Genomic DNA, 23,744 nt, shown 5'->3' on the forward strand with positions numbered 1-23,744 from the left:
TTGATTGGTCACTTGGCCGATGCGTCACCTATGACTCGCCAACTGGGAGGCTTTATTCAACCTACATTACATTACTTTCTATCTTCAATTCTCTAAAGCTAAAGAGCGCGGACGCCTTCATTTTCCAGTCAATCATCTCACCGAATAAGTCGTACTCGACCGAAATTATATAAACCCACCAAGGCTCCCCTTTCCTGTCAATCATGCCTTTCATCTCCTGAGCTGGCAACTGACCGCCCTAACACAGTCTTCCAGAGACGTGATCGCTACACTTGGATCAACTCACAATACTTCTTCAAGTAATCAACAAGATGATATTCCGGATATATTACGCTTTCCCTTTTCTTTATACTCGATGTTACCCCCTTTTATCGCTCTTATATCGGCACATGCTATCATCAATATCTTGAGAATCCCTACTCAGTATCAGTCGATTATCGGATTTTACTTTAAACCTTCTTAAGAACCCTACACCCACTACAACGCAACCATGGCATCTGTATTCACCTATGACCCTGATCCTCCAAGGGTCTCTTCGCCTTGGACTCCGCTGAGCGAGTCAGGGAAGGACGAGGGTGCTCTGGGCACACAGCTTCGCCGACCAGCACAAGAACCTCAGCCAGGGTTGCTATCTGAGTATGGGGTCATCAAACTACAGGCCGAACCACAAGAAGGCCCTACTGAATACAAGCTTCACCTACTCCTCCGACCTAGGAGAGTATTTAAGAGCATGAGCACTGCCGGAACATCGCGTCACGCTCGATTAAACATGCCCTCAACCGCCTCTCTCACGCCTTCTAGCCAGGCTCGTGAACAAACCCGCCAACAAAGGCTCCAGCACTTGACTACCCAGCTCCTGTGGAGATTACAACAGTCCTCTCCATATCACGCATCCAGTTCTAAGGAGCTGGCAATCCCAAGACTACCTGATGACAGCGTTGATCTTTCTGCTCCTGTGAAGCTGAGTGAACTTGTCCCTGGATTGGAGGAATCAAGAGGAGCCTTGTATGAGATTGGTGTCGCTGATGATGGCACCCTTGTTGGCCTCACCAAAGATGAGATGGAAGAGAGTCTCACAACTTTAAGAGTAATGGCTGCAAGCTTGGGTTGCTCTGTCGACGTTCATCGGAGAGTCATTGTTGGCGACTGCGAGTGGGTCGAGTCGACCGAGTTGGTCGACAGTTTTGTTACCTCACCGCATCAAATTATGAGAAACGGCAAACTCTGGGTTGCCGAAGCACTTGTCAAGCCCAACTTTGGTTTCCTAGATGAGGAGAATGGAACTGATAGTTCTCACAAGAATGAGCAGGCCATTGCAGAGAGCGCTGCCCTACCCAGCCGTGGTAGTTCAACAACACCACAGTTACGAGTCACTTTCACTGGTCCTACCACATCAGGTAAATCAAGTCTCTTGGGGACTCTATCAACCGGGACACTAGACAACGGCCGTGGCAATAGTCGACTTAGCTTGCTCAAGCACCGACACGAAGTGGCCACGGGGGTTACCAGTTCAATAGCTCAGGAACTCATCGGATACAAAGACCAGTCAATTCTCAACTACAGTCACGGAAACATCGAGTCTTGGGTCGATATACATGACTGTTCCGAGGGTGGTCGCTTAGTCTTTGTTTCTGACTCTGCTGGCCATCCAAGATATCGCCGGACAGTTCTTCGTGGGCTGATGAACTGGGCACCTCATTGGATCATCTTGTGTTTGGCTGTGGATGATGGAGACACAGCCACCAAAGGACACGGGGTAACGTCCTCAACGCAGGATGTTCTGGGAGTTACATCGGTGGGAGTTGATCTCGTCAAAGCCCATCTTACATTATCACTCAAATTGGATATCCCTTTGGCAGTTGTCATCACCAAAATGGATCTCGCTTCCAAGACAAGCGCGCATAGAACGACGAACAAGATCTTGTCAGCTGTCAAAGAAGCTGGGCGTATACCAAAAATCCTTCGGCCCGACCAGAAGGTATGGAGGGATCTAGACCGAGTACCTGATGATGACTCGGCCAAGGTCAAAGACTTACTCAAGGGGATCTCAGAGAGTGGCAACTTAACTGAGATTGTTCCAATAGCATTCACAAGTGCAGTAAGAGGAAGTGGAATTGGCCTCCTGCATGCACTTTTGGAAAACCTGCCATTGCCGCCAACACCAACCGCTCGTGACTATGTTGGAATGGCGTTGAATCCAGAGCAGCCGAAATGCCTATTCCATATCGACGATACCTTCTCTCTGCCAACATCGTACAGCAACATGACAGGTGTCTTGGGAAAACAAGCCGACCCAGGTATTGTCGTGTCAGGCTATCTCAGGTTCGGACGACTCTCTGTCGGGGACAAGATTGTTATTGGGCCTTTCCCACCAAATGATGACGAAGCTCGCGACTTAACCCCGGAGGATAGGCAATCTCCTGGTAGTTACGGACTCTCGATTTCGCACCCTTCTTCTGCAGAGTTGGCCCGCATCGCCATGAAAAATGCCGTCTCCGCGTCAGCGACTCCAGGGGAGTGGCATGACGCTCAGATTGTGAGCATACGTAACTTGAGACTCCCTGTTCTGACTCTTGAATCTGGACAAGCCGGATCAATTGGCCTCGTCATCCAATCACTCTCGCACCGTTCCCAGAACGGCAATCCGGACTCCAGTATCCCCATTGAGCCCCCCCGTATTCGCCGTGGCATGATCTTGGCGATACCGTCAAAACATATGGCAGACACGGGGTTAAAGTTGCAGGCTGCGAGCGGCTTTACGGCGGTCTTTGATGACGCAGATACCCAGGCCCTTGCAATCGGCTCTTTCGTAAATATCTACATCGCCAGTATTCGGACGGTGGCGCGCATACATCAGATATCGCGTCAAGATCCAGGATGGGAAGCAGGAGCAAGAGAAGCAGACGAGATTGAGGAGATATTCGACCTCAACGACGACCTCGAAACGAATAATGAGAAGGAGGAACCCGATGCGACGAGGGGTGGAGTGGAGATGGGCTTGGAGCTTATCCATCACCGTGAATGGATCGAGATGGGTTCACGAGTCATACTATTAGAAGGCGGAAGTCAGGATAAATCTGGACTAGAAGGATTTGTTGGAAAAGTTGTGGAGATTGTTGATTGAACCTTTGAGATTGATTGCACGTTGTTGGTGTAGAATACCGACACCTTTAGTTTTACTGTTTTGTATGACGCTTTTGAAATACTAGTTGCCTTGTTGAAGTCACAATGTCTTTCTGAATATATTTTATCATAACTCCAGAAACGCCATTCGTATGCTGATATATGATGCTTTAATATCTAGGCCCGAACCAAGCCATAAAACAATGTCCAAGTTAAGACAAAGCCCGAGACGCCATTGAATATGCCACCAAACCAGAACTCGAACAAGCCACGATAATAGCGAGAAGGATCGAGAGGGGCGTGGCCCTTGGGGAGTGATTCCGGAGCAACCTTGAGGGCGTAAAAGAGGAGAGCAGTGATGAAAGAGAAGATGATGTAGACGAGGAAACCGTAATAAGATTCGAGACCGAGGACACCGGCGCTGACTCCAAAAAGTGACGCAGTAAGGCTGTGGAGGTTGGAGAGAGCCTGTATAAATGGTCAGCCCGCAGGAACCTTGAGCATGGACAATGGATCGCTAGTGATAGCAATATTAAGGGCGAGGGAGCGAACCTTTGTGTTATGGACCACAGACTCGGGAACGATGGGGTTGATCTGAAGCTCGCGTTCGGAAGGCATTGTCGCGGATGAAGATTGGTCACTCAGGTCAGGCTATTCCAGGTGAGAGCGATTCTGGGGAGACAATATAGAAGATCGAGGTTGTGGATATAGCTTCGTATGGATCTTGAATGCAGCTATCTACGCGCTGGAGTGCCTAGCAGTATTGTAATGACAGCGTGTCGGTCCGTCCAAAGTTCCGAGCGCCGATAGGTAAGGTAAGCTTGTATGGAAGTGGGCCTGGTTGGTCAATTTGGAATCAACCTTGCCTGTAGCTTGGCCCCAATTGTAACGGAAGGACCCCTCCACTATGATTCCACATGGACAGTCCTCGGCGGGGTATCTGTAGTTTAACTGGAACTTCTTTTAAAAGTCACAATCTGTAACTTGCAGTTATTCCTGAGCTGCTGTACCAATTTCACTTGACTATAATTTGAACAACACATACAATGTCGCAAGATTTCGCGCCTCTAAAGAATGACCTGTTGCTTCGCGCAGCATGGGGTGGGTTGTCCACGCCTCAGTTGTGAGAATCATGAGAGAGAACTGTGCTGAGACTTGCTGTGTTGCAACTTAGGTCAGACCGTTGAACGCCCTCCTATGTGGGTGATGCGACAAGGTGAGAAGGTACCCCGACCTACGGGTAAAAGCACACAAGACTGACCTGATCAATTGATAGCCGGTCGCTACCTACCGGAGTATCACGAAGCCAAGGGTAACCGAGACTTCTTCGAATGCTGCCGCGACCCTGAAGTCGCAACCGAAATCACCCTCCAGCCTGTTCGCCGATTCGCAGGTCTCATCGATGCCGCCATCATCTTCTCCGACATTCTTGTCATTCCCCAGGCAATGGGTATGACCGTTGAGATGGTTGAGAAGAAGGGCCCTCACTTCCCGAACCCGCTCCAGAACCCCGACGACGGACAGTACGGCCAGGTGCTCGCTAAGAACGTCGATGTTGCTGCTGAACTCGGCTACGTGTACGACGCTATCACACTAACACGCCAGAAGCTTGAGGGACAGGTGCCCTTGATTGGCTTCTGCGGCGCTCCCTGGACGCTGTTCTGCTACATGGTCGAGGGTGGTGGCACCAAGCTGTTTGCGCAGGTCAAGACATGGATCTACAAGTATCCTGAGGAGTCGAAGAAGCTTTTGGCCAAGATTGCCGATATCTGCGTGGATCATCTGGCACTTCAAGTCAAGGCTGGTGCTCAGGTATAGAATGCTCCCCTCTAGAACTGCACCATATTATGACTAACTTGCAAACTTTATAGCTAGTGATGGTCTTTGACTCCTGGGCAGGAGAGCTCGGCCCTTCTTCTTACCGTCAATTCTCCGAGCCCTACTTGAAGCAAATCGCCGAGAAGCTTCCCGCCAAGCTCCAGAGCCTCGGCTTGGAGAAGGTTCCCATGACTGTGTTCCCCAAGGGTGCTTGGTACGCACTCGACTCTGCCTGCAACCTGGGTTATAATGTGGTTGGCATGGACTGGTTGCATGATCCCAAGGAGGCTGTCAAGATTCGAGGCGACCGCAACATTGTGTTCCAGGGCAATGCTGACCCAGGGGTATTGTATGGCACCAAGGAGGCTATCACCAAGGCCGTGGAGGAGATGGTAGAAGGCTTCTGGGTCGGAAACAAGGGCTGGATTGCCAACCTTGGCCACGGTAAGTTCTCTGTGACATGATACTGAGCTGGACGAGGGGCTGACCAAAGGCAGGAATTACACCTGGCGTAAACCCTGATCATCTCAAGCACTACTTCGAGGAGATTCACCGTTTGACCAAGAAGAACTAATGGTCAAATATCAGTGTGTGCTGTGTTGAAGGCGTATTTTGAGATACCATGTGTCTATGCTGGGTTGAACATCAAAGTAAATAAGAGAGGGCATAAGAAAAAGCATTGTGGAGAATACCAGTAGACACAAAAATGTAACATAGTAAAATAGCATGGCCAAGGAACTGAGAAAAATAACTCTTTGTTTGTAAATCATTTAATTCATGGGATGGTATCTTTACTTTTGCTTTTCCTCCTTTTCACGTATCCTTTGTCCTGTACGTTGACCCGTCCTTCATAAGATTGTCTAGCCAGAACCCCTGCCTCAGATTCAATGTCAAAGGCGCCAAAACACCAAGCTGTACTGTAAAATAACTAGACCCAATAGCAGTAGAACATGAAATCTCTCATCTCTAGAATTGAGCATGGTGAAACACTTGAAGGTCTCTGAAGTCCTAAGCCTTCTTGCCAAAGAGCCAGTTCTTGCCCTTCTGAGCCAACGACGCGCCAGCAGCAGTAGGTGAGTTGGCAGACTTGGGCTCCTCCTCGTCAGTGATAGCTTCATCGTTGCTGGGCTTGCGGGTCAACTCTGTCTCCTTGTCCTTGAAGACGTTGCCCGCGCCACCACGGCCAGCATGCTGAGCACCAGATGAGGGGCGTCGAGGGATACTTTTGTCTCAGGTCAGCAACGATTCTAGAGAGAATGATCCCCGAGATTGAGTGGCAGGAGGGATAAAAAACTTACGCTTCAACGTCCTGACGCTTGCGAGTTTCGCGAGGGTCATCGTTCTTGGCCATGTTGCCTGTACCACCACGACCGGTGGTGACAACAGAGCCCTTGAGGACGGGAGTCTGGAGCTTGCTGGGATCTGTCTTCTCAGTGTGGGTTGAGTCGGCCATGTTGCCAGCACCACCTCGACCGTGAGAGGAGAGCATTGTGACAGTTGTGTGAGTTTGGAAGAGAAAGTGTTGTTGCTCGTTGAGGGGTAGTTGTTGTGTAGTTGCCGTCTTCTTGGGTGACTAACAACTAAACTAGTGACTGTCCAGGAGTTGTTGAGTAGACTGAGAAGTTGTCAAGTCAAACGATCAGGAGTACGTCTCTAAGGAATTGTAATGATGAAGAGAAAAGTCTATTTGAGTGAAGGAGATTTAGCTGGAGGCGGTGGTGACAGTTTTTAACTCAATGCCAAGTCCTCGTGATTGATGTTGTAACTTGCTACCAAATTTTCCCCTGCCCTGGAAGTGTTCCCATGATCAACTAAACAGGGGAAAGAGAGAAAAAATTCGATAGGTTCCTAGGCGCTGCGGCCTTTTTTTTTTCTTCACACCCACCGAACCACTGTGCCCAGCCATAGATTATATGGCCTAGACTGGCCTTGTGCTCACTAGGCTGCCCCGAACCTGGGCTACTGGGTTGTGAGCTGCAGGGCGAGATCTCTTCAGCTGGGCGTTGTAGCTGTAGGTGCTTCTTCTGCACTATCTTGGAGTCTATCCTTGAGTCAAATGATCGAATTCTCTCTTTCAAACTCTAGTTGAAAAGCGCTTTCCTCCTCTCAACCCTTCTCCATTTGAAGAATGAGGCTCAGTTAAAGCTCGCCCAAGTCTAGGACAAGTAGACGCAAGTACCCGTGCGCCAGTTCCACTTGGTCATGGCACTAAGAGGCCATGCCCAGTCATAGAAATTGGTTGCGTAATGAATTTTGATGGCCTCGTGCTGCCCCAGATCTTGGCATGGTACTTCCGATATACGAAGTCAATACAAGCTTTCATGAGGCCATGAGGGGTTCAATGCTGAGAGCCTGGGTCACTTGATGCCCGTCAGCCATAAATTGAAACCGAGTTATGAGGATGCTGTACTCGCTCCTCACTCAGGGACCGAAAGGGGAAAGCTCGTATATCGAGCCAATAGTTGCAAAAGCGCATAGGCACTGAAAGATGAGTTCCTTAGGCGGTCTTCAAATGGGAATATCAAAATTCTCCGTGAGTTGTGCGCCAACCACGTCAGGTATGAGAGGCATCTCTGTCATGACAACACAAGTCTTTCATGAGATTCTCCCCTTTCAAGGTCTCGCTGTTCGGTCAAGTAGAAAGTAAGTTAGCCGAATGGCCTCTCGCCGCCAAGAGAATCTATTCAGAGATCCGTAGATCGTCTTCGCTCTCGCCGGGCTCCGAGTTCCCAGCGGCGCTCGCTCCCGCATAAGGCGTAAACTCTCATATTCTTGCGTGCCGGTACCAGCGCTTATCCATAGCCGTTTCTGTACTGGCGTGCCCCGACACGGCGGGCTGGTCTGGCTTGGTGGCTCATAACCATGGAAGCTGGGAAGACCCCCCAGCTTCTCGAAAAGGCATTCAATCACAAGCCTCATGACCTCAAAATCTCGAAATGTGCAAGGGATGCTGCTGTTTGTGGCTTGTAGCCTGTAGCTTGTAGCTAGATTCCATCAGGGTTGTTCCATGCTAATCAGACCCAAGACCCTGAAATTGGCGGCTAAGCTTGTCTAAGTGCGATGACGTTGACTCCTTGAACCCCGGGTTTGGTCATGATACAGTCATCTTTTGCTCTCGGGCTAGGGAACCCTTTGCCCTGTCGATCCCACACTTGGCTTCACACTCTTTGTTGGCTCTTTAGATGTGTCGAACTGCAACATCACCGACACACTGTATTGCAAGCTAGGACAAAAGCATAAAAGCATGAGAAATCGACTCAATTCCAAACACCAACGCCAGCATCTATGCTCAGTATTCAATGACATGGTGCCTTGTCTAACAAGGGCAGTACCTCTATACATTTTGGCGACATATCTTGGAACCTTGTACAGAGGAAAGTCATGATTTGGTCTATTTTCCAGTGCCGAATGCCTCTTGTGTGCGCCAGCTATTCCTTCTCTTGCGGATTTCAACTATCTGAATAGCCAATTTCCGAAGCCCATCTCTGATATGGTCAAACAATCATGAATATTTCTTTGGCGATATAGTTCACGCAGATCCTTCAGTTCTGATCGTACATCTCTTCATCACCTTCGCCCTTGATGTTGGCGTCCTTACGGATCGGGATCTTGATGCCTTGGTTCGCAAATTTCTTGCTCAATGGTGTACTTTCGCACACGCCGGGGAACTTCTTGGCCGAGTACACGTGGAAACTCTCGCTGTAGCACGACGACAGGATTGGCGCTCGGCCTTGGTTTACGTTGGTTCCCTGCCCTCCGGGGCGTCCAACGTTGACGAAGGAGAACCTTAATCTGCAACTTCAGCGTCAGCAATCACGAGCCACGGCACAGACCAAATTCAGTTGCTCTTACCGAAAGGTTCCTTCAGTACGGACGCTGAGGTCTTGGAGGACAAACCAGATACCTGATTGTCCTTCAGTGTCCTCGAGACGGAATGCGCTTGCGGCCAAACTGCCAATCAAGTTTCTCGTAAACATCCCTTGGGGTTGCCCCCCAACCACTGCCATCCGAGTAAGCGCATTTTGATCCTGTCCATATCCATTACGGAAAGGGGCGCCTGGCGGAGGAGCGGAAGGTTCGGCACTGTAACCGCTATGTCGCGGGTAGTATTGTTGGGGCGGACCGTAGGAACTGCTCGGCGGGTACGACGGTGCTACTCTTATGTCAGACACGGATTTGTCCTCGCTTTTTGTTCCTCCTGTTTCGACCAACCTTGCCCGTAGCTTTGCTGCACCGGTGGGGGGTAATCCTGCCCATAGTTCAGCCCTTGCGATTGCCCATATCCAGACTCGCGGCTCGGGGGCAGAGATTGTTGCTGGTACGAAGGGGTCCCTGGCTCTAAGGACGAATAAGTGTAGGTACTTGAGGATGCCATAGCGCCGGTCCCAGTCGACGACCGTACCAGATTCACTTCTTTGGTACCGTCATGATTCCACAGATCGACCGACAACACAAACATGGCGTGGTCCAAACTACTACACATTATGTGTTAGCACAAAACAAGGTGCCTTTTTTTCGCGACTGCATCAACGTACTTGTAGTCAACCTCTTTACCCGTCTCAGTATTTATTATGACAAGACGAACACACGGCGGCGGCGTGATTGGGCGACGATCCTAGATTGGAACTGTGAGACAGATGATCAGGGCTCAATGGCAACGAAAGAAACAGACCTTATCGCCAAATCCACACATGCGCGCACGCACGGGTTGTTGCTTCACATCGAGACTATGAAATCGTTTCAGCGGGGTCGCGAAGGAAGTTTGAAGGATTCGCCTTGGTCACAAACCTGTACTTCCAGCCTGATCCTTCTTCAATCTTGGAGTAAGATGGGGGAACGTATTCGGAATCTTTCTGATGGTCGGTGGGGGATGGTCCTGAGAAAGGCGGGGGAGGAGGAGGTTCATCATGTTGCGAAGGAGAAGGGGCGTGTTGCTGGTGCGGATGGGGCCGAGGGTATTGACTCGGCTGAGGCTGTTGATATGGAGCTGGTGCATATGGTGGGAGTTGAGACTGGTGGTGGGGTGGTTGGCTATGATGTTGATGCGAAGATAGCGAGTGGGAAGGTGGCGGCGGCGGTGGATGTTGGTGGTGAGGATGTGGAGCTGACGGCGGAGGAGGTAGAGTAGGGTGAGACGAGTGGTGATGTTGACTCGGAGGCGGTAGAGGCGGAGGAGGATGCTGGTGTTGTTGGTAGGTATGAATTGGTGGTGGTGGTGCGCTGGAAGAATAGGCAGGGCCTGGGATTCGCTGCGACATGTCGGGCGAGTGATAGGCAGAATTCATTGTGGTTTGCGATCGATAATAAGGTTATCGAGAATTGGTGCCGAGTGTAAGTCTGCGTATAAATATAACATAGAAAGGAATAAAAAGGTTCGGGAGGTAGGTATCCGTGAGGATGGATGATTTGTGGAGGACGAAGCGAAGAGGAGAAGCTGTGCGGACAAGGCGAGCTATAAGAGCATATGCTCCGACAATTGTTGCGTTGCGTTGCGTTGCGCTGAATCCCCTTGGAGTTGGTCCTAAGCCAAAGAGCGAAGAGAAGCGAAACAAGACAAGACCAGATGTCAGTCTTGAGGGGAGAAGAAAGCGCCAGGAGGCGAAGCCACCAAAAGGAGAGGCCGACGATACAGAGTAAGGTAGGATGTAAGTGAAGCGGAGCAAAGCAAAGCAAAGCAAAGCAAAGTCAGTTAGGTCAAGTTAGGCGCTGGAGGCACTATGTCGTCGATGTCGCGCGGGCGGCGGCAGGTGGAGAACCCAGAAGCCCGGCTGAAGGTAAAGTGTAAATTGATGGAAAGTTTGAGGTGGAGCTGGAGGTTAAGCTCCCAAGTGGCGCGGGCCGGGAGCGCTAAAAGGGCTTCGATTCCCTGGCTCAGCTCCGTTATCCCAGGACTTATTGCCGTAATGGTCTCAAGCTCATGAACTCTGATCTCCACGATGATTTCTGTTCTATCCCGACGCAGTGGTTAAGGCATGACATAGCATATCTAAGAGTCCCCGAGAATTAGACACAAATGTCATAGAGGGCTTAGACCGAACCAACCGGTAGCTGAGGCAGCTTAGCGAGCGAGAGAAGCCAAGACCTGTGACTCTTCAACTCTGGGCTGGGCTGAGTGAGCTGTACTGGACTGGACAAAGACTTTGTTGCGGTTGAGACCTTGACTAAGACCTTGACTGAGACTCGACAAGGACTGGGTCATCGGGGTTTATCAAGTAGGCGTCAGCAAAAGGACGAAAAAAAGAAACGAGACAGGAAAAAGGACCTAGGTAGCACACCTCCAAGAGAGTGTAGTACAAGGTGAATAAACGGGTAAACATCCGCGCAGGCGAGGAAAAGAAAGGTGCATATGAACGAACGCAAGCCGCATGATACCACACTCACAGACAGTAAGTAAAACATGCTGAGCGAGCACACCATCTTCTATTCAAGTTGCTTGGAGAACGTTGTTCCGGTCAGTACCACAGCCAGCCACATTGCTCGCTGAATGACATGACTGCATCCCCGTATGATAACTACTTCTGTTGGGGCTGCTTCGGTTTGTTTTCATTCTCTACCTGATGAAGAAACTACCTTGATCGATTCCATGCCCTCGAACCCGCAATGTCTGAATCAAAGGCTTTGTTCAACGTCCTTACCATTGTGTCTCAGCCTGATAAAGGCTCGAGCACCCATCGTTCGCCTGGTCGTTGTCAATCCGGTCTAACTTCGGATGGAATCTCAACCGCATGATACATGATATGAATCCAGTGCACAAGACATTTTGTTGTTGGGCAATTCTAACGACAAGACATTTATTTACAGGAACCCAATTGGGAGTGATTGCAGAAAGGCATTGCGGTTACTAACAGAGTAAGTTTGATTGACAAAGTCAATTGAAAGTCTATGTACATTTTCGGGTACACGTTGTTTCAGCATATTCTCAAAACAAAGGCCTCAATTAGCAGCTTGAAATGTTTAGTATTGGATATGGACTTCAGAAAACATCCACATCCATGTATGACTCTATCTTCAGCACCGTGTTATCTGTGTGTCTCCTAATTGGTGGGCCTGTCAACATCTTCCCCCCGATGGTCGGTCTGTGTCGGTGGTGATTTGGTTATGTGGTACCTGATTAGAGCCCCAATCACATTGCCCCAGCGTATGAAATGGTGCATGCTGGTACCACAGCCAAATACACGAAGCCCCGCCATCGTCTTGAAGCCCCGCAGTCGGAGTCATTAGCAGTCACCACAGACAATAATAAATTCCCCGACTGCCTTACCCTGCTGTGTGATTTACCTAATTCAAACTACCTATACCTAGTCCAAGGGAAGAAGCATTGCATTGTAGCACTTCTGTAGCCAGCCATGGATCTCGTCAACAGGTTGGTCCGCCCCGTTGTGAGCCTCGCAACGTCAAAATCGTCCCTCAACATCCCACCTTCACTATGTGGTCGCTGATTCAAAATCCCCTCCAGTCTCGAAGGCCGTCTTCTTTTTGCCGTACCCAAGAGTGAGTCGTCTCATATCCTTCCAATCGACATTCTTATGCTCATTCATCACAGAGGGTCGTCTCAATGCTGCCACACTGAACCTCCTCGAGGGCGCCGACGTCCAATTCCGTCGTGAGAACCGTCTCGATATCGCTCTCGTCAAGAATCTCCCTATTGCCCTGATCTTCCTCCCTGCCGCCGACATTCCCACGTTCGTTGGCGAGGGTCGCTGCGACCTCGGTATCACCGGATGGGACCAAGTCCAGGAGCATGATGCCTCAGTCCGTGCCTACAACCACTTGCGACGTAGCTCTGTTGATCTATCGTCATCCGACGATAAGGTTGCTGGCTCTGATATGGTTATGGAATTGGGCTTCGGCAGCTGCAAGCTTCAGGTCCAGGTCCCCGAGAAGGGCCAGTATAAGACCCCCGAGGATCTCATTGGAAAGACAATTGGGACGAGCTTCGTCAACCTTGCTGCCGACTATTTCCTGAAGCTTGAGCAGGGCGAGAATGCACAGGGAGAGCTTTCGCCTCGCAAGATGCGCACCAAGATTGTTGAGTTGAGTGGAAGTGTCGAGGCAGCATGTGCTCTTGGTGTTGCTGAGGGCATTGTCGACCTTGTTGGTATGTGGAATACTCGAGGCTTACTTCACCGACTGTGACGGACCATAACTAACGATCACCGTCTAGAATCTGGAGAAACCATGCGAGCTGCTGGGCTCAAGGCCATTGACACTGTTGTCGACTCTACCGCCGTGCTCATCAAGTCAAAATCGCCTTCCAACCCTGAGCTCATCGACCTCATCACCTCGCGTATCCGTGGTGTTATCACCGCCAAGAGCTACGTCCTGTGCCAATACAATGTCGAGCGAAGCCGTTTGGCTGAGGCAACCAAGGTTACTCCTGGGAAGCGCTCAGCGACAGTTACCACTCTGGACGAGGAGGGCTGGGTTGCAGTCAGCTCTATGGTCGAGAAGAAGAAGATTGCTCTGGTTATGGACGATTTGACCCGAATTGGCGCTCAGGACATCCTTGTCCTCGACATTCACAATGCGCGCTGAAGGAGCATATATGATGGGTTAGGCAAGGAGGCGTTGATATGCGTAGGCACCGGTAGGCGTGGGATTCATGGGCAAACGGCGCTCTGGAAAATCAATGGCTGGCTGGTATCAGGCTAAAAAGAGGGGGATTGTAATGTATGGGCTGCATGTAAACGCCATGTCACCTCCATTGTAATGGGATATCCCTATTGAAACTTCAATGACCATTTCCCACACCATGAGGCGAAGATCGGAAATTGTGCCTGGCCGGATCCTGCCGGTACCTGGACTTGGAGCTTGGGCGGGAATGATCGACGCTGCATACGTCGTATCACGATGAGGCTGAATGATTTGAGATGGTGGCTTGGCAGAAGAACTGAGGAGGATTCTGCTAGAGGCTGGACAATATGGCTCAGATAGTATATGCGAAACCGACGAAAAGCTCATTTGTCGAGGTTTGAACTGACGAAAAGCCTTTCTCTTGATCCAATGCAGAGCTTCTCCGCAGCAATTACAGGAATACGTAACAAGGATGATTGATGTTGGTGATCGGGAGCTTCGGGAATCCTGCGGGCATCCATTAGCTAGCAACCTCCACGCGATGACCTCACTAGGGCGGCTACGTAAGTGAGCCACAACCAATTCATAAGCTCTCTGTCTGATTCACTTGATCAGGTGGGCCCTTGAATCAAATACCAACAACGACCTAGAAACAAAGTGTTTGGAATCTCTGTTTGTTATGAACTTGAACTCACATCCACGGTTTAAAACTCGACACTCGTTATAATACACTACCATATTCATTCTCCCATCATGTCCAAATTTGGTCCCCAGCCTGCGAATGCTGTTAATAACCAGCCGTCTACTCTCTATTCTGTACGTCACTCCTCGTTCAGACATTATCTGTGGTTGTTGCCAAGAGAAGACAGAAAGCGTCTTGTCTTGTCTTCTTCTTTGCTTCAAAGTCTCATGATATCAACGAACAAGGTCGTATTCTCTGCTGGTCACAATAACACTGACATCGGTCTTTTAGCTCGTCATGACGCCTGTCAACATAACCGTCTTCCTCTTCTCACTCCTCCTGGTTGACTTTCGCCATACTGCTGGCCGCAACAACTTCTACGGTACCGGTAACCGGCAAGCGAAATGGGTGCCCCGATGGTTCCTCCAGCCATACCAGCACATTGGCCATAGCGATCATGATGCCCATGGCCGCTGGCACTATCACAGCAAACAGAAGAAGCTCATGAAGATGGAAGCAGACGAAGCGTTTCAGATGCGGTCTACCATGCTCGTGTTCATGGCCGTGGCATTGGCTCTGGCTACGAGTGCTGTCTGGTTCTTGACGAGTCGTCTATATTACGGTGTCGCTTCTCTTGTCGAGCCTCATACCGCGAATCAAACGATCCCGCCTACGGGTCCGTGAATATGACAGGGTGGAGAGAAGGCGGATGATACTTGAAGCTCCGCCGAGAATTAGAGACCCTCTCTGTTTCGCGGGGTGGTATCAACCGTTGACTCCAGACAAGGACCTTACCACCGTCACCGTACAATTTTCCCTCCAACTGACATGCGTCTCTATCGATCTGGGTTCTTGTTTGCTCTTCAACAGCAAAGAGGCAATCTCGCTTGATGATTTCAACGGCGATCATTGTTGTCTCACATTAAGAGCAGCATTTGCACTGCACCGTCGCCTTCAGGAGCGATCTCCCGGATCTCCAGACATGAGTTAATCATGCATTGGCCTTCAAGCGTTGATCGAAAGTGGCATCATTGTCGCTGTTACTCTGTACACAAGTATTTCAGGGGTGTTTGTGGGTCGTGGCAGGCGTTTCGAACCCCTGCTTGATATCGTGTCCGAGGATATGACACTGTATGAAATGTAATGATCATGATAATGGATTGTTTTTTTTTTTTTTTGGTCTCAGACAGCAATGAAGGCTTAAAAGTTTGATTGTGTTTGAATTTGAATCTGAAATTTGGCAAGATTATTCATCTTTGATGCCATACCGAATCGTCACTCGGTCAAGAATTGAAGAATAACCATGTAAGTCACACGAACGCCGTCTCTTAAAAATTCCCTAGTTTGACCTGCCAGACATCTAAAAGGCAAGCCTAACACCACATTAAATCCCCAGAAATTGTAATCTTCGACGTGTAAATCATAAAGCAAGATCTCATGTCAAAGTATGCGTATCAAGGCATTAACCGATGCGCTCCTCCACACTGCCCCAGTAGACAATGGGCCTGGGCTCAAGCAGGCTCAACTCACTGCCGAAGCTCTTGCGTTCAGCCTCTAGATGCAATAGAGAAGGCTGTCGCGAGATGATGCTGTTGATGGCAACGACAGGGGACGAGCTTGTCGTGCTGACTGATGAGTAGGAAGCCTGGGTGGAGGTGGAGGCTGATGAGCTGCGACGCAGAGAGTTGCGCAGACGAGAGGGTGAGAAGCGAGAAGTCATAGTTTCGAAGCGGGAGGTGTGGGCCATTGTGTGAGAGTTTCAAGATGAGTTGAGAGTGAATGCGTTGTCGCGTAACAATGAAATCTGGTATTGGCGTAATAGGCGTGGCGTTGGTGAAAATGATCGTGATGGTCGTTGAGATGAAAAAACTAACGAGCAACTTGTCCAGCAGTTGTCGTATGATAAACCAGATTTGTCAATGAGTGAACGAGTTCAAGAAGTAGAAAAGAGAGGCACAGCCTGTCGAATGTTTCTATCAGACTCTTGGTCTTGTCTTGTCAACAAGCAATGAGCGAGCGATGGTTCTTTGGGTAACACAAAGATAGAAAGGCAAGCAAGAGGAAGAAAAGCAAAAGGCAGCACCTTTACCTTTATCTATCAATTCACTTTCGACAACGGGCACGAGACCCAGAAAAGAAAGTGGCAGTGTAGAAAAGAGAACCACAGTCCTTGCATCAGGATATGTCAGGGGCTCGGAATGTGGGCGCACGGATTGTTTCAACCTCGCAACTAGCGGCTGAAACAGTCGCATTGTCCGTCAATTCACTTTGAGTTGGAACCTCAGCAGGATTGCCAAGCAAGGGTGTTTTGTCGCAGGCATCCGTTGATCAGACAAGCGTCAGGTCTCCAGTCTCACACCTTGCTCTTGCGTATCACCGCACTGGGCTACACAGAGGCCGTCTTGGTACCCGAACGTTCTGTGCATGAAAAATGTATGTCTATTTTGAATCTTGATCGACCGAAACTAGATACCGGGGGTAGCCTTGTCCCCCCCCCTCGTTGCTCATGTATTGATTGCCCTGGAACGCCGTGCTCAGCTTTGAATTATGCCATGAGTTCGCTTTCCTGAATGCAACCTCCATTGATGCCATGTGCATGATTGCATTGTTTCACCACCAAAACTGGACTTCCCTCCTCCTCACAAGTAAGTTCCATGTCAACCGCAACTTCAACTCCTCCATCGCTTCCTCCTCAGTGGAAACCATCATACCCTTGTGAGCCCCTGTTCTGTGTTTGTCGGACTGTGGCGTTGCGGCGAATACTCTCGCCCCAAACTGAGTCGTCAAGCATTCCACGGACTTGCACAGGGCTAATGGGGTCCAAATGATTGCTCTCACGGCCCGAGGGCGCTGACGATCTTGCTTGCGTCGTCGATTGTTGTTGTTGCTCATGTGGATCATCCTCCTCGATCTCAAAGCTAAAGGCTGATGGTTGCGCAGGTGTTGTGGGTGATGGAGGCGCGGCCCTGGGGAAGCTGAGAGGGTGACTCCACGATGTGTCGTGCAACGATAGATCCACAGATCCCAGCCAGTTGCGTGGCTCGCCTGCGTCAACACTCGATGGACGCGAGGCTGGTGAGAGGGGAGATCTCGGTCCTGCTCCACCTGTTTCATCGTCGCTCAGATCGTTCTCAACAAGAATCTCCGGAATGTTCAGCTGTGGAACTGCCGTCATGCGGGCCGAGTGCTTTCGTAGCATATGTTTCTTGAATTGTCTTGAATAATATCTGTGTTGATGGTGAGCAATTTTCCTTTCCTGGGTTCGGCTATAGGTAGCTTACAATGTGTCGAAGAAGCCCAATACCACGCCACGTCGGACTTGGTCGTCTACTCGCTGGAGACGAGCTCGACGCCTTAGGAACTCTTCGAGTCTTTGCGGTTTTTTGTCAGCCTTGGTGTACAGATATGCAGCAGGTCGGATAACTTACTTCAGGCTCTTGTTATCACTGATGATGTTATAGTGAGCAAGAATCATCAAGACACTCGTGAAAGAGATGCCCCTGTCGGGATCTGCGGACACCAAGACCTCCTCGTAAAAAATGTTAAAGCGCCGACGCTGGTGGCGCACCTTCTCCACGTCAATCCTCCTCAGCCGTGCATTGAGTTTGTTCAGGTCAATGCCACTGAATCCGCTGGTTGTCGCGATGGACGAGTGATGTGTGAGTTTCACATCGTCCCTTATATCTTCCAAAATAGAGTGAACGCTGTCCTCTGGATCATAAATGCGCATCTGAAAGACGCCTGAGAGCTCGCCAAGAAGACGGGGAAAGGCTGCTTTCGTGATATACCCAGTACCTGCTGGGTCAACGCTTCGCCAAGCTTCTTTGAACCGTCGAATCTCATCGCGATCAACAACAGCCATGCCACTCGAGCGTTGAAAGACGTAACTGAAGCTCTCGTAGATGAGTGACACAAACAGGTTCACAAAGATATACATACTGACGATGTTCCATGCGATGAACAGGATTCTGGCCCACGATTGGCTACCACAGTCACTGTCGAAGAATCTAGGTTCGTCAACGCAAAGTGGCGGCTCTATGCTGGCATAATCTTCCATGACAGCATTCCATCCTTCACCTAGACTCATCCTGAATAGCAGAATCAGGGCTTTGGGGACGGTTCGGAAATTTATGTTTTCCGCAGTCTCTTCGCCAAATCGTGTCAAACTAAAAGCTTGAGTCATGGCAATGGCGAAGACCAGGAAGAATACCAGCCAGGTGGCAAGCAAGTTACCAATAACTGTCAGACTAGCAGCGGCCGTCTTGAACAGCTGGTCCAGTGCATCGTTGCGAGGAATGAGGAGGAGTACAATGGCGACCAAGAACACCTTATGTAGCTGGACGTAGGTTTCAATCTCAGTGTCTGATATGAGTAACGCGAGAGTTGAAACAAATGCCCCGAAGACAATGAACAGAGAGTAAAGATCCCACGAGCTTCGTCGGAAACGCACCCAGCCCAAGCCAATGATACGAATTGCAATGTTAGCCGTGTATGCCACGATGAAGGCGAAGAAAACGAAGTCGCGATATCGCGTCCACCACCATGGCTCACTGGCGAATTCCGAGACAAGCACGATCAAGTGCAGTACTAGAACAACGGTAATTGTCTGGTACCACTTACCCTTCTTCTCGATGGCTCTCTTGTGGCACCATTTCTTCCAGCTCTTCTCAGAATCGTCATACGAACTCTTTGAAGGTGAAATTTGTCTGAGGATCTTTCGTAATTCGAGCCATGACCGTTGTTCCGCAGTCAAATAAGCGACACCTGTCTGTTCGGTATAATTCCGCATGAAAACAGAGATAAAGAGCGTGAGTACGAAGACGGTGGCCAACAGATTGAATACGACAAGGAAGATGGCATTGCCCTCCGATGCTAGGTCTTGGGGCTGCTTCATGCGGCCGGTAATGGCTTGAACAGTAAAAGAGACGTCTGTCCATCCCTCTTGGCTAACAATCTGGAATAGAATAAATAAAGACGCCCCAAAATCGTCGAAGCTGAAGAAGGGGTTCGCTGCAACACGCGGAGCAAGCATTGGCCAGTCGTCGCTAAATGGTGTGCTCTCGAACTCGCCATAGCAATTATCCATGGTATTAATTCCGTCGCCACCATCGTTACAAGACAAAAGTAAGCCATTGAATAGGTTGAGACCATAAATGGCAAACGGGATGAGCAGAGACATCGAGACAAACGCGGCCTAGGAAAGCAATTAGCAAAGAACACGGCTACAGGTAAGGAGATGGCAACTCACGCCTAGAATTTTCCACCAACCAACGATAATGAGATCGTGAAATGTGTTTCTAGCGCTGTTGCTAACATTCAGCAGTCGAAGTGCACGAAGCGCCTTGAATGCGCCTATTGCTCTGGAAATAGCGCCGTCATTGATGAGGAGCGTAACAACATTGATCCACAGAGTGACCAAAACAACTGAGTCCATGAATCCCCAGGAACTTCGCAAGTATGCATTGGGGGTCCACAGGAGTCCGTCCGCAATGATCTTGATCGCAGCTTCAACAGTAAACACAATCGCAAAAGCCATGTCTGTCCAGATGTACCAATTCCTAATACTGAACTGATGTTGTTCTTGATACTCCTTCTGATAAAGAGGAGTGGTCACACATGCGAGGACGACCATAGCCACGATTGCTGCGTAAATGAATATCGTGAAAGAATACCAAAGGAGGGTATCGGGAACTACACCATCAATGCGCTCAATGCCCCGAGAAGGACCAACGACCCGCTGACAAAGTCGGCGCAGGCTGTTGTTGGGTGGAAAGATGTACAAGGAGGTATTGTAATTTGGGTACTTTGCAAGATACTCTCGCTGAGCCCTCTTTCGAGTCATGGTGGCAGACATGGCCTGTTCAGCCATTTGTCGAGGATCTGAGGTATCGTTCGCGCCGTCAAACCGCAAGCTTGAATAAAAGGGGTTGGGCTCTTTGTCGCTGAACCACCCTTTCACCCGTCCCCACATGGCAGAGAGACGGCCAGGCTTGATCTCACCACCCAACAGCGTAGTTGCGCTTCTAATAGGGGCATGGTGCAACCGGTCCTCCTCAGGTTTAGGGTTCATTTGATCATCCAGAAACTCGCGGACCACCGCATCTTTGAGAAGCATCTCGACTGTTGCTGGCCCGTAGTCAAGGGGGTCCTTATTTTTGCGATGTTTGGACAGGCCGAATATTGTAGAAAGGGCCAGGTTGCTAGATGAAGCTCCAAGGTCTCGCCTTTGAAGAAAAGCCTTGACTTGTTGAAGCCGTTTCTCGTCTTCGGATACATCAAAGTTCTCCTGAATTACAGCAATGAACATGTTGATGAGAATGAAGAAAGCCACAATGAACCAGCCAATGAGTAGAATAGCTCCTATCCATGAGGTATTCTTGTGCCTAGTGTAGGAGGTGACAGTATAAAGAATATCTGTCCAATTCTCACTTGTCAGAACTTGGTACATGCCCAAGAAGGAGTTGTAAATAGTGTAGAACGAGATACGATTGAGCTCGCCATCTTCATACACGGGAATTTCGCCTCTGAATAACTGCGCAGCAAAAATCGCCACCAAAAATGTCATCAGAAACACAAAGAACATCAGGTTTCCGATACCAGCAGCATTGCCCAAAACGAGGAGAATAAGCTCCCTTGTCACTGGTATTGCTAACACAAGACGATAAACTCTCAGGATTTGGAACACCGTCAACCACCAATACGCTCTGGTATAGCGAATAGGGGGGATCAATATGATGGAGGTGATAATCGCAAGGCCGAGGTCGAAGAGGTTACGCCAACTTTTGTGGAAGTGATTCCAATCAGTCGCAATTCGAAAGATCATCTCAATATCGAGAAGAATGGTAACAATGATCTCTGCAGTGTTGATGAAGCGCTCTCTTCTTGCTGACATGGTTGCGCTGCGGCAGGCCTGGCATAGCAACCCAAAAGTAATGATCAGAATCCACACTGCACGGGTTTTATTGAACATGCGTTGTAAAGAAGATGTTCGGCGAATTCTCTCGTCAGATCGAGCTTGCACCGGCGATTCCTGGCTGACAGTGAATGCACTGGCTTTACTCTCTTCACGAATGACCTGGAAGGATGAGGTAATGACAGCAATCAACAAGTTCGTCAACCACAGCATCATGATCATGATGCCTGCACCAAAAAAGAGAGCGGCCTGGACATAATCCGAGCTCATGGTCATGTACATAAGATCGGAGAAGGTGTTTGCGCTCATGATGACAAACACAAGTTCCAGGGAGTTGAAAATGTTGTCAAAATTGACCGTGCCATTGTGCGGGTTGGATTGCTGAAGACAAATGGAACCTCGAGGACACAGAAACCCCTTTCCTTCGTTGGTTCCATTCATAAGGTCCGTCAAGGACTCTGAATTGTTGAACTTGAGCCACGGCATAGTTTCGCCCGTTCGGTTGTTCAAGTAACCGCCACAAAAAGCTTCCTCGTTTGTGTAGGAAGCATCAAGGTCCGTAGGATCAAGGGGGTCAAGCCACACGCACTGCCGACTCAAACTGGCTTTGAAACTCTGGACCCCTATAATTGCAAACAGAAGCCAGAAGAATGTGAGGAGAAATGCAACTCGAACGAGTAAAGGCGTTGCTTTCTTTAAACTCCTGAGAATAATCTAAGAATTCGTAAGCGTGCTTGTTGATATGTTCAAGCATCATGATAACCTTACCGCAGTACCGTTCGTTAGAGCAAGTAATCTCAAAATTCGTAAACAACTCAGCATTCGAAATGCATAAAGATCGTGTTTAGTTTCGAGGCCAGAAATGCTCAAGCAGAAAGTGATCCAATACGAGACAACGGCAACAAAATCGAAACGGTTGAAGGAATGGCGTAGAAATGCTCGCCGAGCAAGCTGAAACCTTTGGTGCTCTTCCAGAGTTCTTGGCAATGCTTGCTGGCCTTGCATAAATGTTGTAAAAGATCTTGAGATTGCTGACGGTTCCGGTCGATATTGCGACTTCTTCTTTACGGATTTTATCCGCTCCGGTTGGAAAACAGCACGATACTGGTCTGCTATTGCGGCTCGGATTCCCCGTTTACGGTCAATCGTACTGTACTCTGCTGCGTTCAACACGAAGCCAGACACAATAATACGCGAGATAATCTCCAGAGTGAAGATAATGAAAAGAGCAAGCATAGCCCAATCAATAGGATGCTGTCCCCATCTTTCTGGGCGTCCATTCTCAAATACATTCGGAGCAGCCTCAACTGCGAGAAGAATAGCCTGCAAGACTATCAAAAGAAGCAAGAATGGCTCCGTATATGGGTTGACCAAGAGGTCGCAGAGTCGTAGTCTCAAAGGGTTGTCCGGTGAGAAGATTCCCAGAGACTTTCCTTTGAGAGGATTTGGTAAAGGAGGCCTCGGTATATCTGGCTCAGCTTCGGTCACATTAAAACGTGGTTCTGTAGACTTTTCGCTTGACGACCGAACCAACTGTGGTTGATACGAAGTATCGGCAAACATCGAATTCATCGTATCCCGATTCCTATCTTGATCATGTCTACTAGGTGAGCGGGAGCGATGCCTCGATGCACGATGATCAATGACTTCTGTCTCTCCGCTTATGTTGACAACTCTCTGTGACATTGCCCGCACAATCGAACCAGCACGGGACAAAGCGCCCGATGTAGAAGGCGACCTTGACCTTCGATATTCGTTAGGATTAAGAGAAGCGCCAAAGTTACGATTTCGAGTTGAACCATAGCTTGCTCTTAAATCTTCGCCGAGGCTTCTCGTATTGCGACCGCGCGACGGGCTGTTTTCCAGACTTGAAACTGTTTGAAAACTGTCTCGATTTCGGTCATCCAAATTACTGGCAGATAAAGAACCAGAGATGGGCTCAACTCCAGCTGTCAACGGAACTCGATCGGACTCGGCGTAATCGGTACTCGGCGCATCTTCGACATAGGGAGCAGGCGGGTCGTATGTACGAACCGGTGTAGAAGGCATTGGAGGACTTGGCTGATGGTGATCCATACCCGGAGGGAGCGCAGCCTGTAGAGCCATTGGATCTATAGGTGACCCTGGGCTAACATCGTCGTCGAAACGATCGTAGGGTTGGTCCCAATATGTTGAGATACCAGGAAGATTGGCAGACATTTGAGGAACGTCGGGCGGAGAAACAGAGCTCGGTTGTTGCCGTGACAGACCAGCTTGCGTCTGTTGATTATCGAGATGCGATCCGTCTAAGTTCTGAAGCGGAATAGACAGGCGCCGCGCAGGGCGCCCGTCTTGATCCCAAGAGTGTGAAGACATGGACCAACGAAAGGACTAATGACCGCCAATGCGGTCCAATGTCATGAAGAATAGTGATTATTAGTACTACTACCAGAATGAAGCATCGTTAGCGCTTCATGGAGAAGAAAAAAAAAAGATAGAGAGCGTGAACTAGGTATGGTTTAGAGGTATTCGTAGAAGCAAAGAGGTAGCCAGTTCGCTACATCCTAATCAGGAGTCCCTAGGATGCCGTAGGACGGCTGGATGTGACAGTAAGCTCCCGCTTACGCACTGTACACACAGCAGCTTCTTTGGCAG

General features: G+C 49.4%; 8 protein-coding genes across 8 annotated transcripts; 4 read left to right on the forward strand and 4 right to left on the reverse strand.

The window, feature by feature from the left end:
* The first annotated feature begins 82 nt into the window (after window positions 1–82).
* FOBCDRAFT_212825 (uncharacterized protein) lies at window positions 83–3,257 on the forward strand. The gene has a single exon (XM_031182969.3). It carries the CDS (start codon window positions 491–493, stop codon window positions 3,122–3,124), a length of 2,634 nt encoding a protein of 877 aa, XP_031043737.2. The 5' UTR covers window positions 83–490; the 3' UTR covers window positions 3,125–3,257.
* Window positions 3,258–3,886, reverse strand: FOBCDRAFT_212826 (Rab5-interacting protein-domain-containing protein). Its single transcript, XM_059609348.1, has 2 exons — window positions 3,676–3,886; window positions 3,258–3,591 (listed from the first exon to the last, which is right to left on the reverse strand). The coding sequence occupies exons 1-2, from the start codon at window positions 3,739–3,741 to the stop codon at window positions 3,301–3,303; spliced, it is 357 nt and encodes a 118-aa protein (XP_059463915.1). The 5' UTR covers window positions 3,742–3,886; the 3' UTR covers window positions 3,258–3,300.
* A 171-nt stretch (window positions 3,887–4,057) lies between these two features.
* FOBCDRAFT_212827 (Uroporphyrinogen decarboxylase) lies at window positions 4,058–5,690 on the forward strand. The gene is made up of 5 exons (XM_031182970.3): window positions 4,058–4,224; window positions 4,298–4,339; window positions 4,400–4,935; window positions 4,995–5,385; window positions 5,439–5,690. Exons 1-5 carry the CDS (start codon window positions 4,170–4,172, stop codon window positions 5,513–5,515), a joined length of 1,101 nt encoding a protein of 366 aa, XP_031043738.1. The 5' UTR covers window positions 4,058–4,169; the 3' UTR covers window positions 5,516–5,690.
* On the reverse strand, window positions 5,691–6,697 carry FOBCDRAFT_212830 (uncharacterized protein). Its single transcript, XM_031182972.3, has 2 exons — window positions 6,240–6,697; window positions 5,691–6,163 (listed from the first exon to the last, which is right to left on the reverse strand). The coding sequence occupies exons 1-2, from the start codon at window positions 6,428–6,430 to the stop codon at window positions 5,950–5,952; spliced, it is 405 nt and encodes a 134-aa protein (XP_031043740.2). The 5' UTR covers window positions 6,431–6,697; the 3' UTR covers window positions 5,691–5,949.
* Window positions 6,698–8,184: 1,487 nt separating this feature from the next.
* Window positions 8,185–10,596, reverse strand: FOBCDRAFT_7501 (velvet 2). The gene is made up of 6 exons (XM_031182973.3): window positions 9,730–10,596; window positions 9,614–9,668; window positions 9,477–9,556; window positions 9,154–9,416; window positions 8,794–9,094; window positions 8,185–8,733 (listed from the first exon to the last, which is right to left on the reverse strand). Exons 1-6 carry the CDS (start codon window positions 10,224–10,226, stop codon window positions 8,484–8,486), a joined length of 1,446 nt encoding a protein of 481 aa, XP_031043741.2. The 5' UTR covers window positions 10,227–10,596; the 3' UTR covers window positions 8,185–8,483.
* A 1,575-nt stretch (window positions 10,597–12,171) lies between these two features.
* Window positions 12,172–13,530, forward strand: FOBCDRAFT_7522 (uncharacterized protein). Its single transcript, XM_031182975.3, has 4 exons — window positions 12,172–12,304; window positions 12,398–12,432; window positions 12,485–13,039; window positions 13,106–13,530. Exons 1-4 carry the CDS (start codon window positions 12,288–12,290, stop codon window positions 13,474–13,476), a joined length of 978 nt encoding a protein of 325 aa, XP_031043743.1. The 5' UTR covers window positions 12,172–12,287; the 3' UTR covers window positions 13,477–13,530.
* Window positions 13,531–14,151: 621 nt separating this feature from the next.
* Window positions 14,152–15,357, forward strand: FOBCDRAFT_7535 (uncharacterized protein). The gene is made up of 2 exons (XM_059612255.1): window positions 14,152–14,331; window positions 14,489–15,357. The coding sequence occupies exons 1-2, from the start codon at window positions 14,269–14,271 to the stop codon at window positions 14,879–14,881; spliced, it is 456 nt and encodes a 151-aa protein (XP_059463916.1). The 5' UTR covers window positions 14,152–14,268; the 3' UTR covers window positions 14,882–15,357.
* Window positions 15,358–16,605: 1,248 nt separating this feature from the next.
* On the reverse strand, window positions 16,606–23,560 carry FOBCDRAFT_284396 (Ion transport protein-domain-containing protein). The gene is made up of 5 exons (XM_031182979.3): window positions 21,879–23,560; window positions 19,446–21,824; window positions 17,626–19,391; window positions 17,479–17,568; window positions 16,606–17,424 (listed from the first exon to the last, which is right to left on the reverse strand). The coding sequence occupies exons 1-5, from the start codon at window positions 23,463–23,465 to the stop codon at window positions 16,890–16,892; spliced, it is 6,357 nt and encodes a 2,118-aa protein (XP_031043747.2). The 5' UTR covers window positions 23,466–23,560; the 3' UTR covers window positions 16,606–16,889.
* Between the last annotated feature and the right edge of the window lie 184 nt (window positions 23,561–23,744).

Source organism: Fusarium oxysporum, chromosome I, assembly GCF_013085055.1.
Source record: "Fusarium oxysporum Fo47 chromosome I, complete sequence".
Classification (NCBI taxonomy): Eukaryota; Fungi; Ascomycota; class Sordariomycetes; order Hypocreales; family Nectriaceae; genus Fusarium; species Fusarium oxysporum.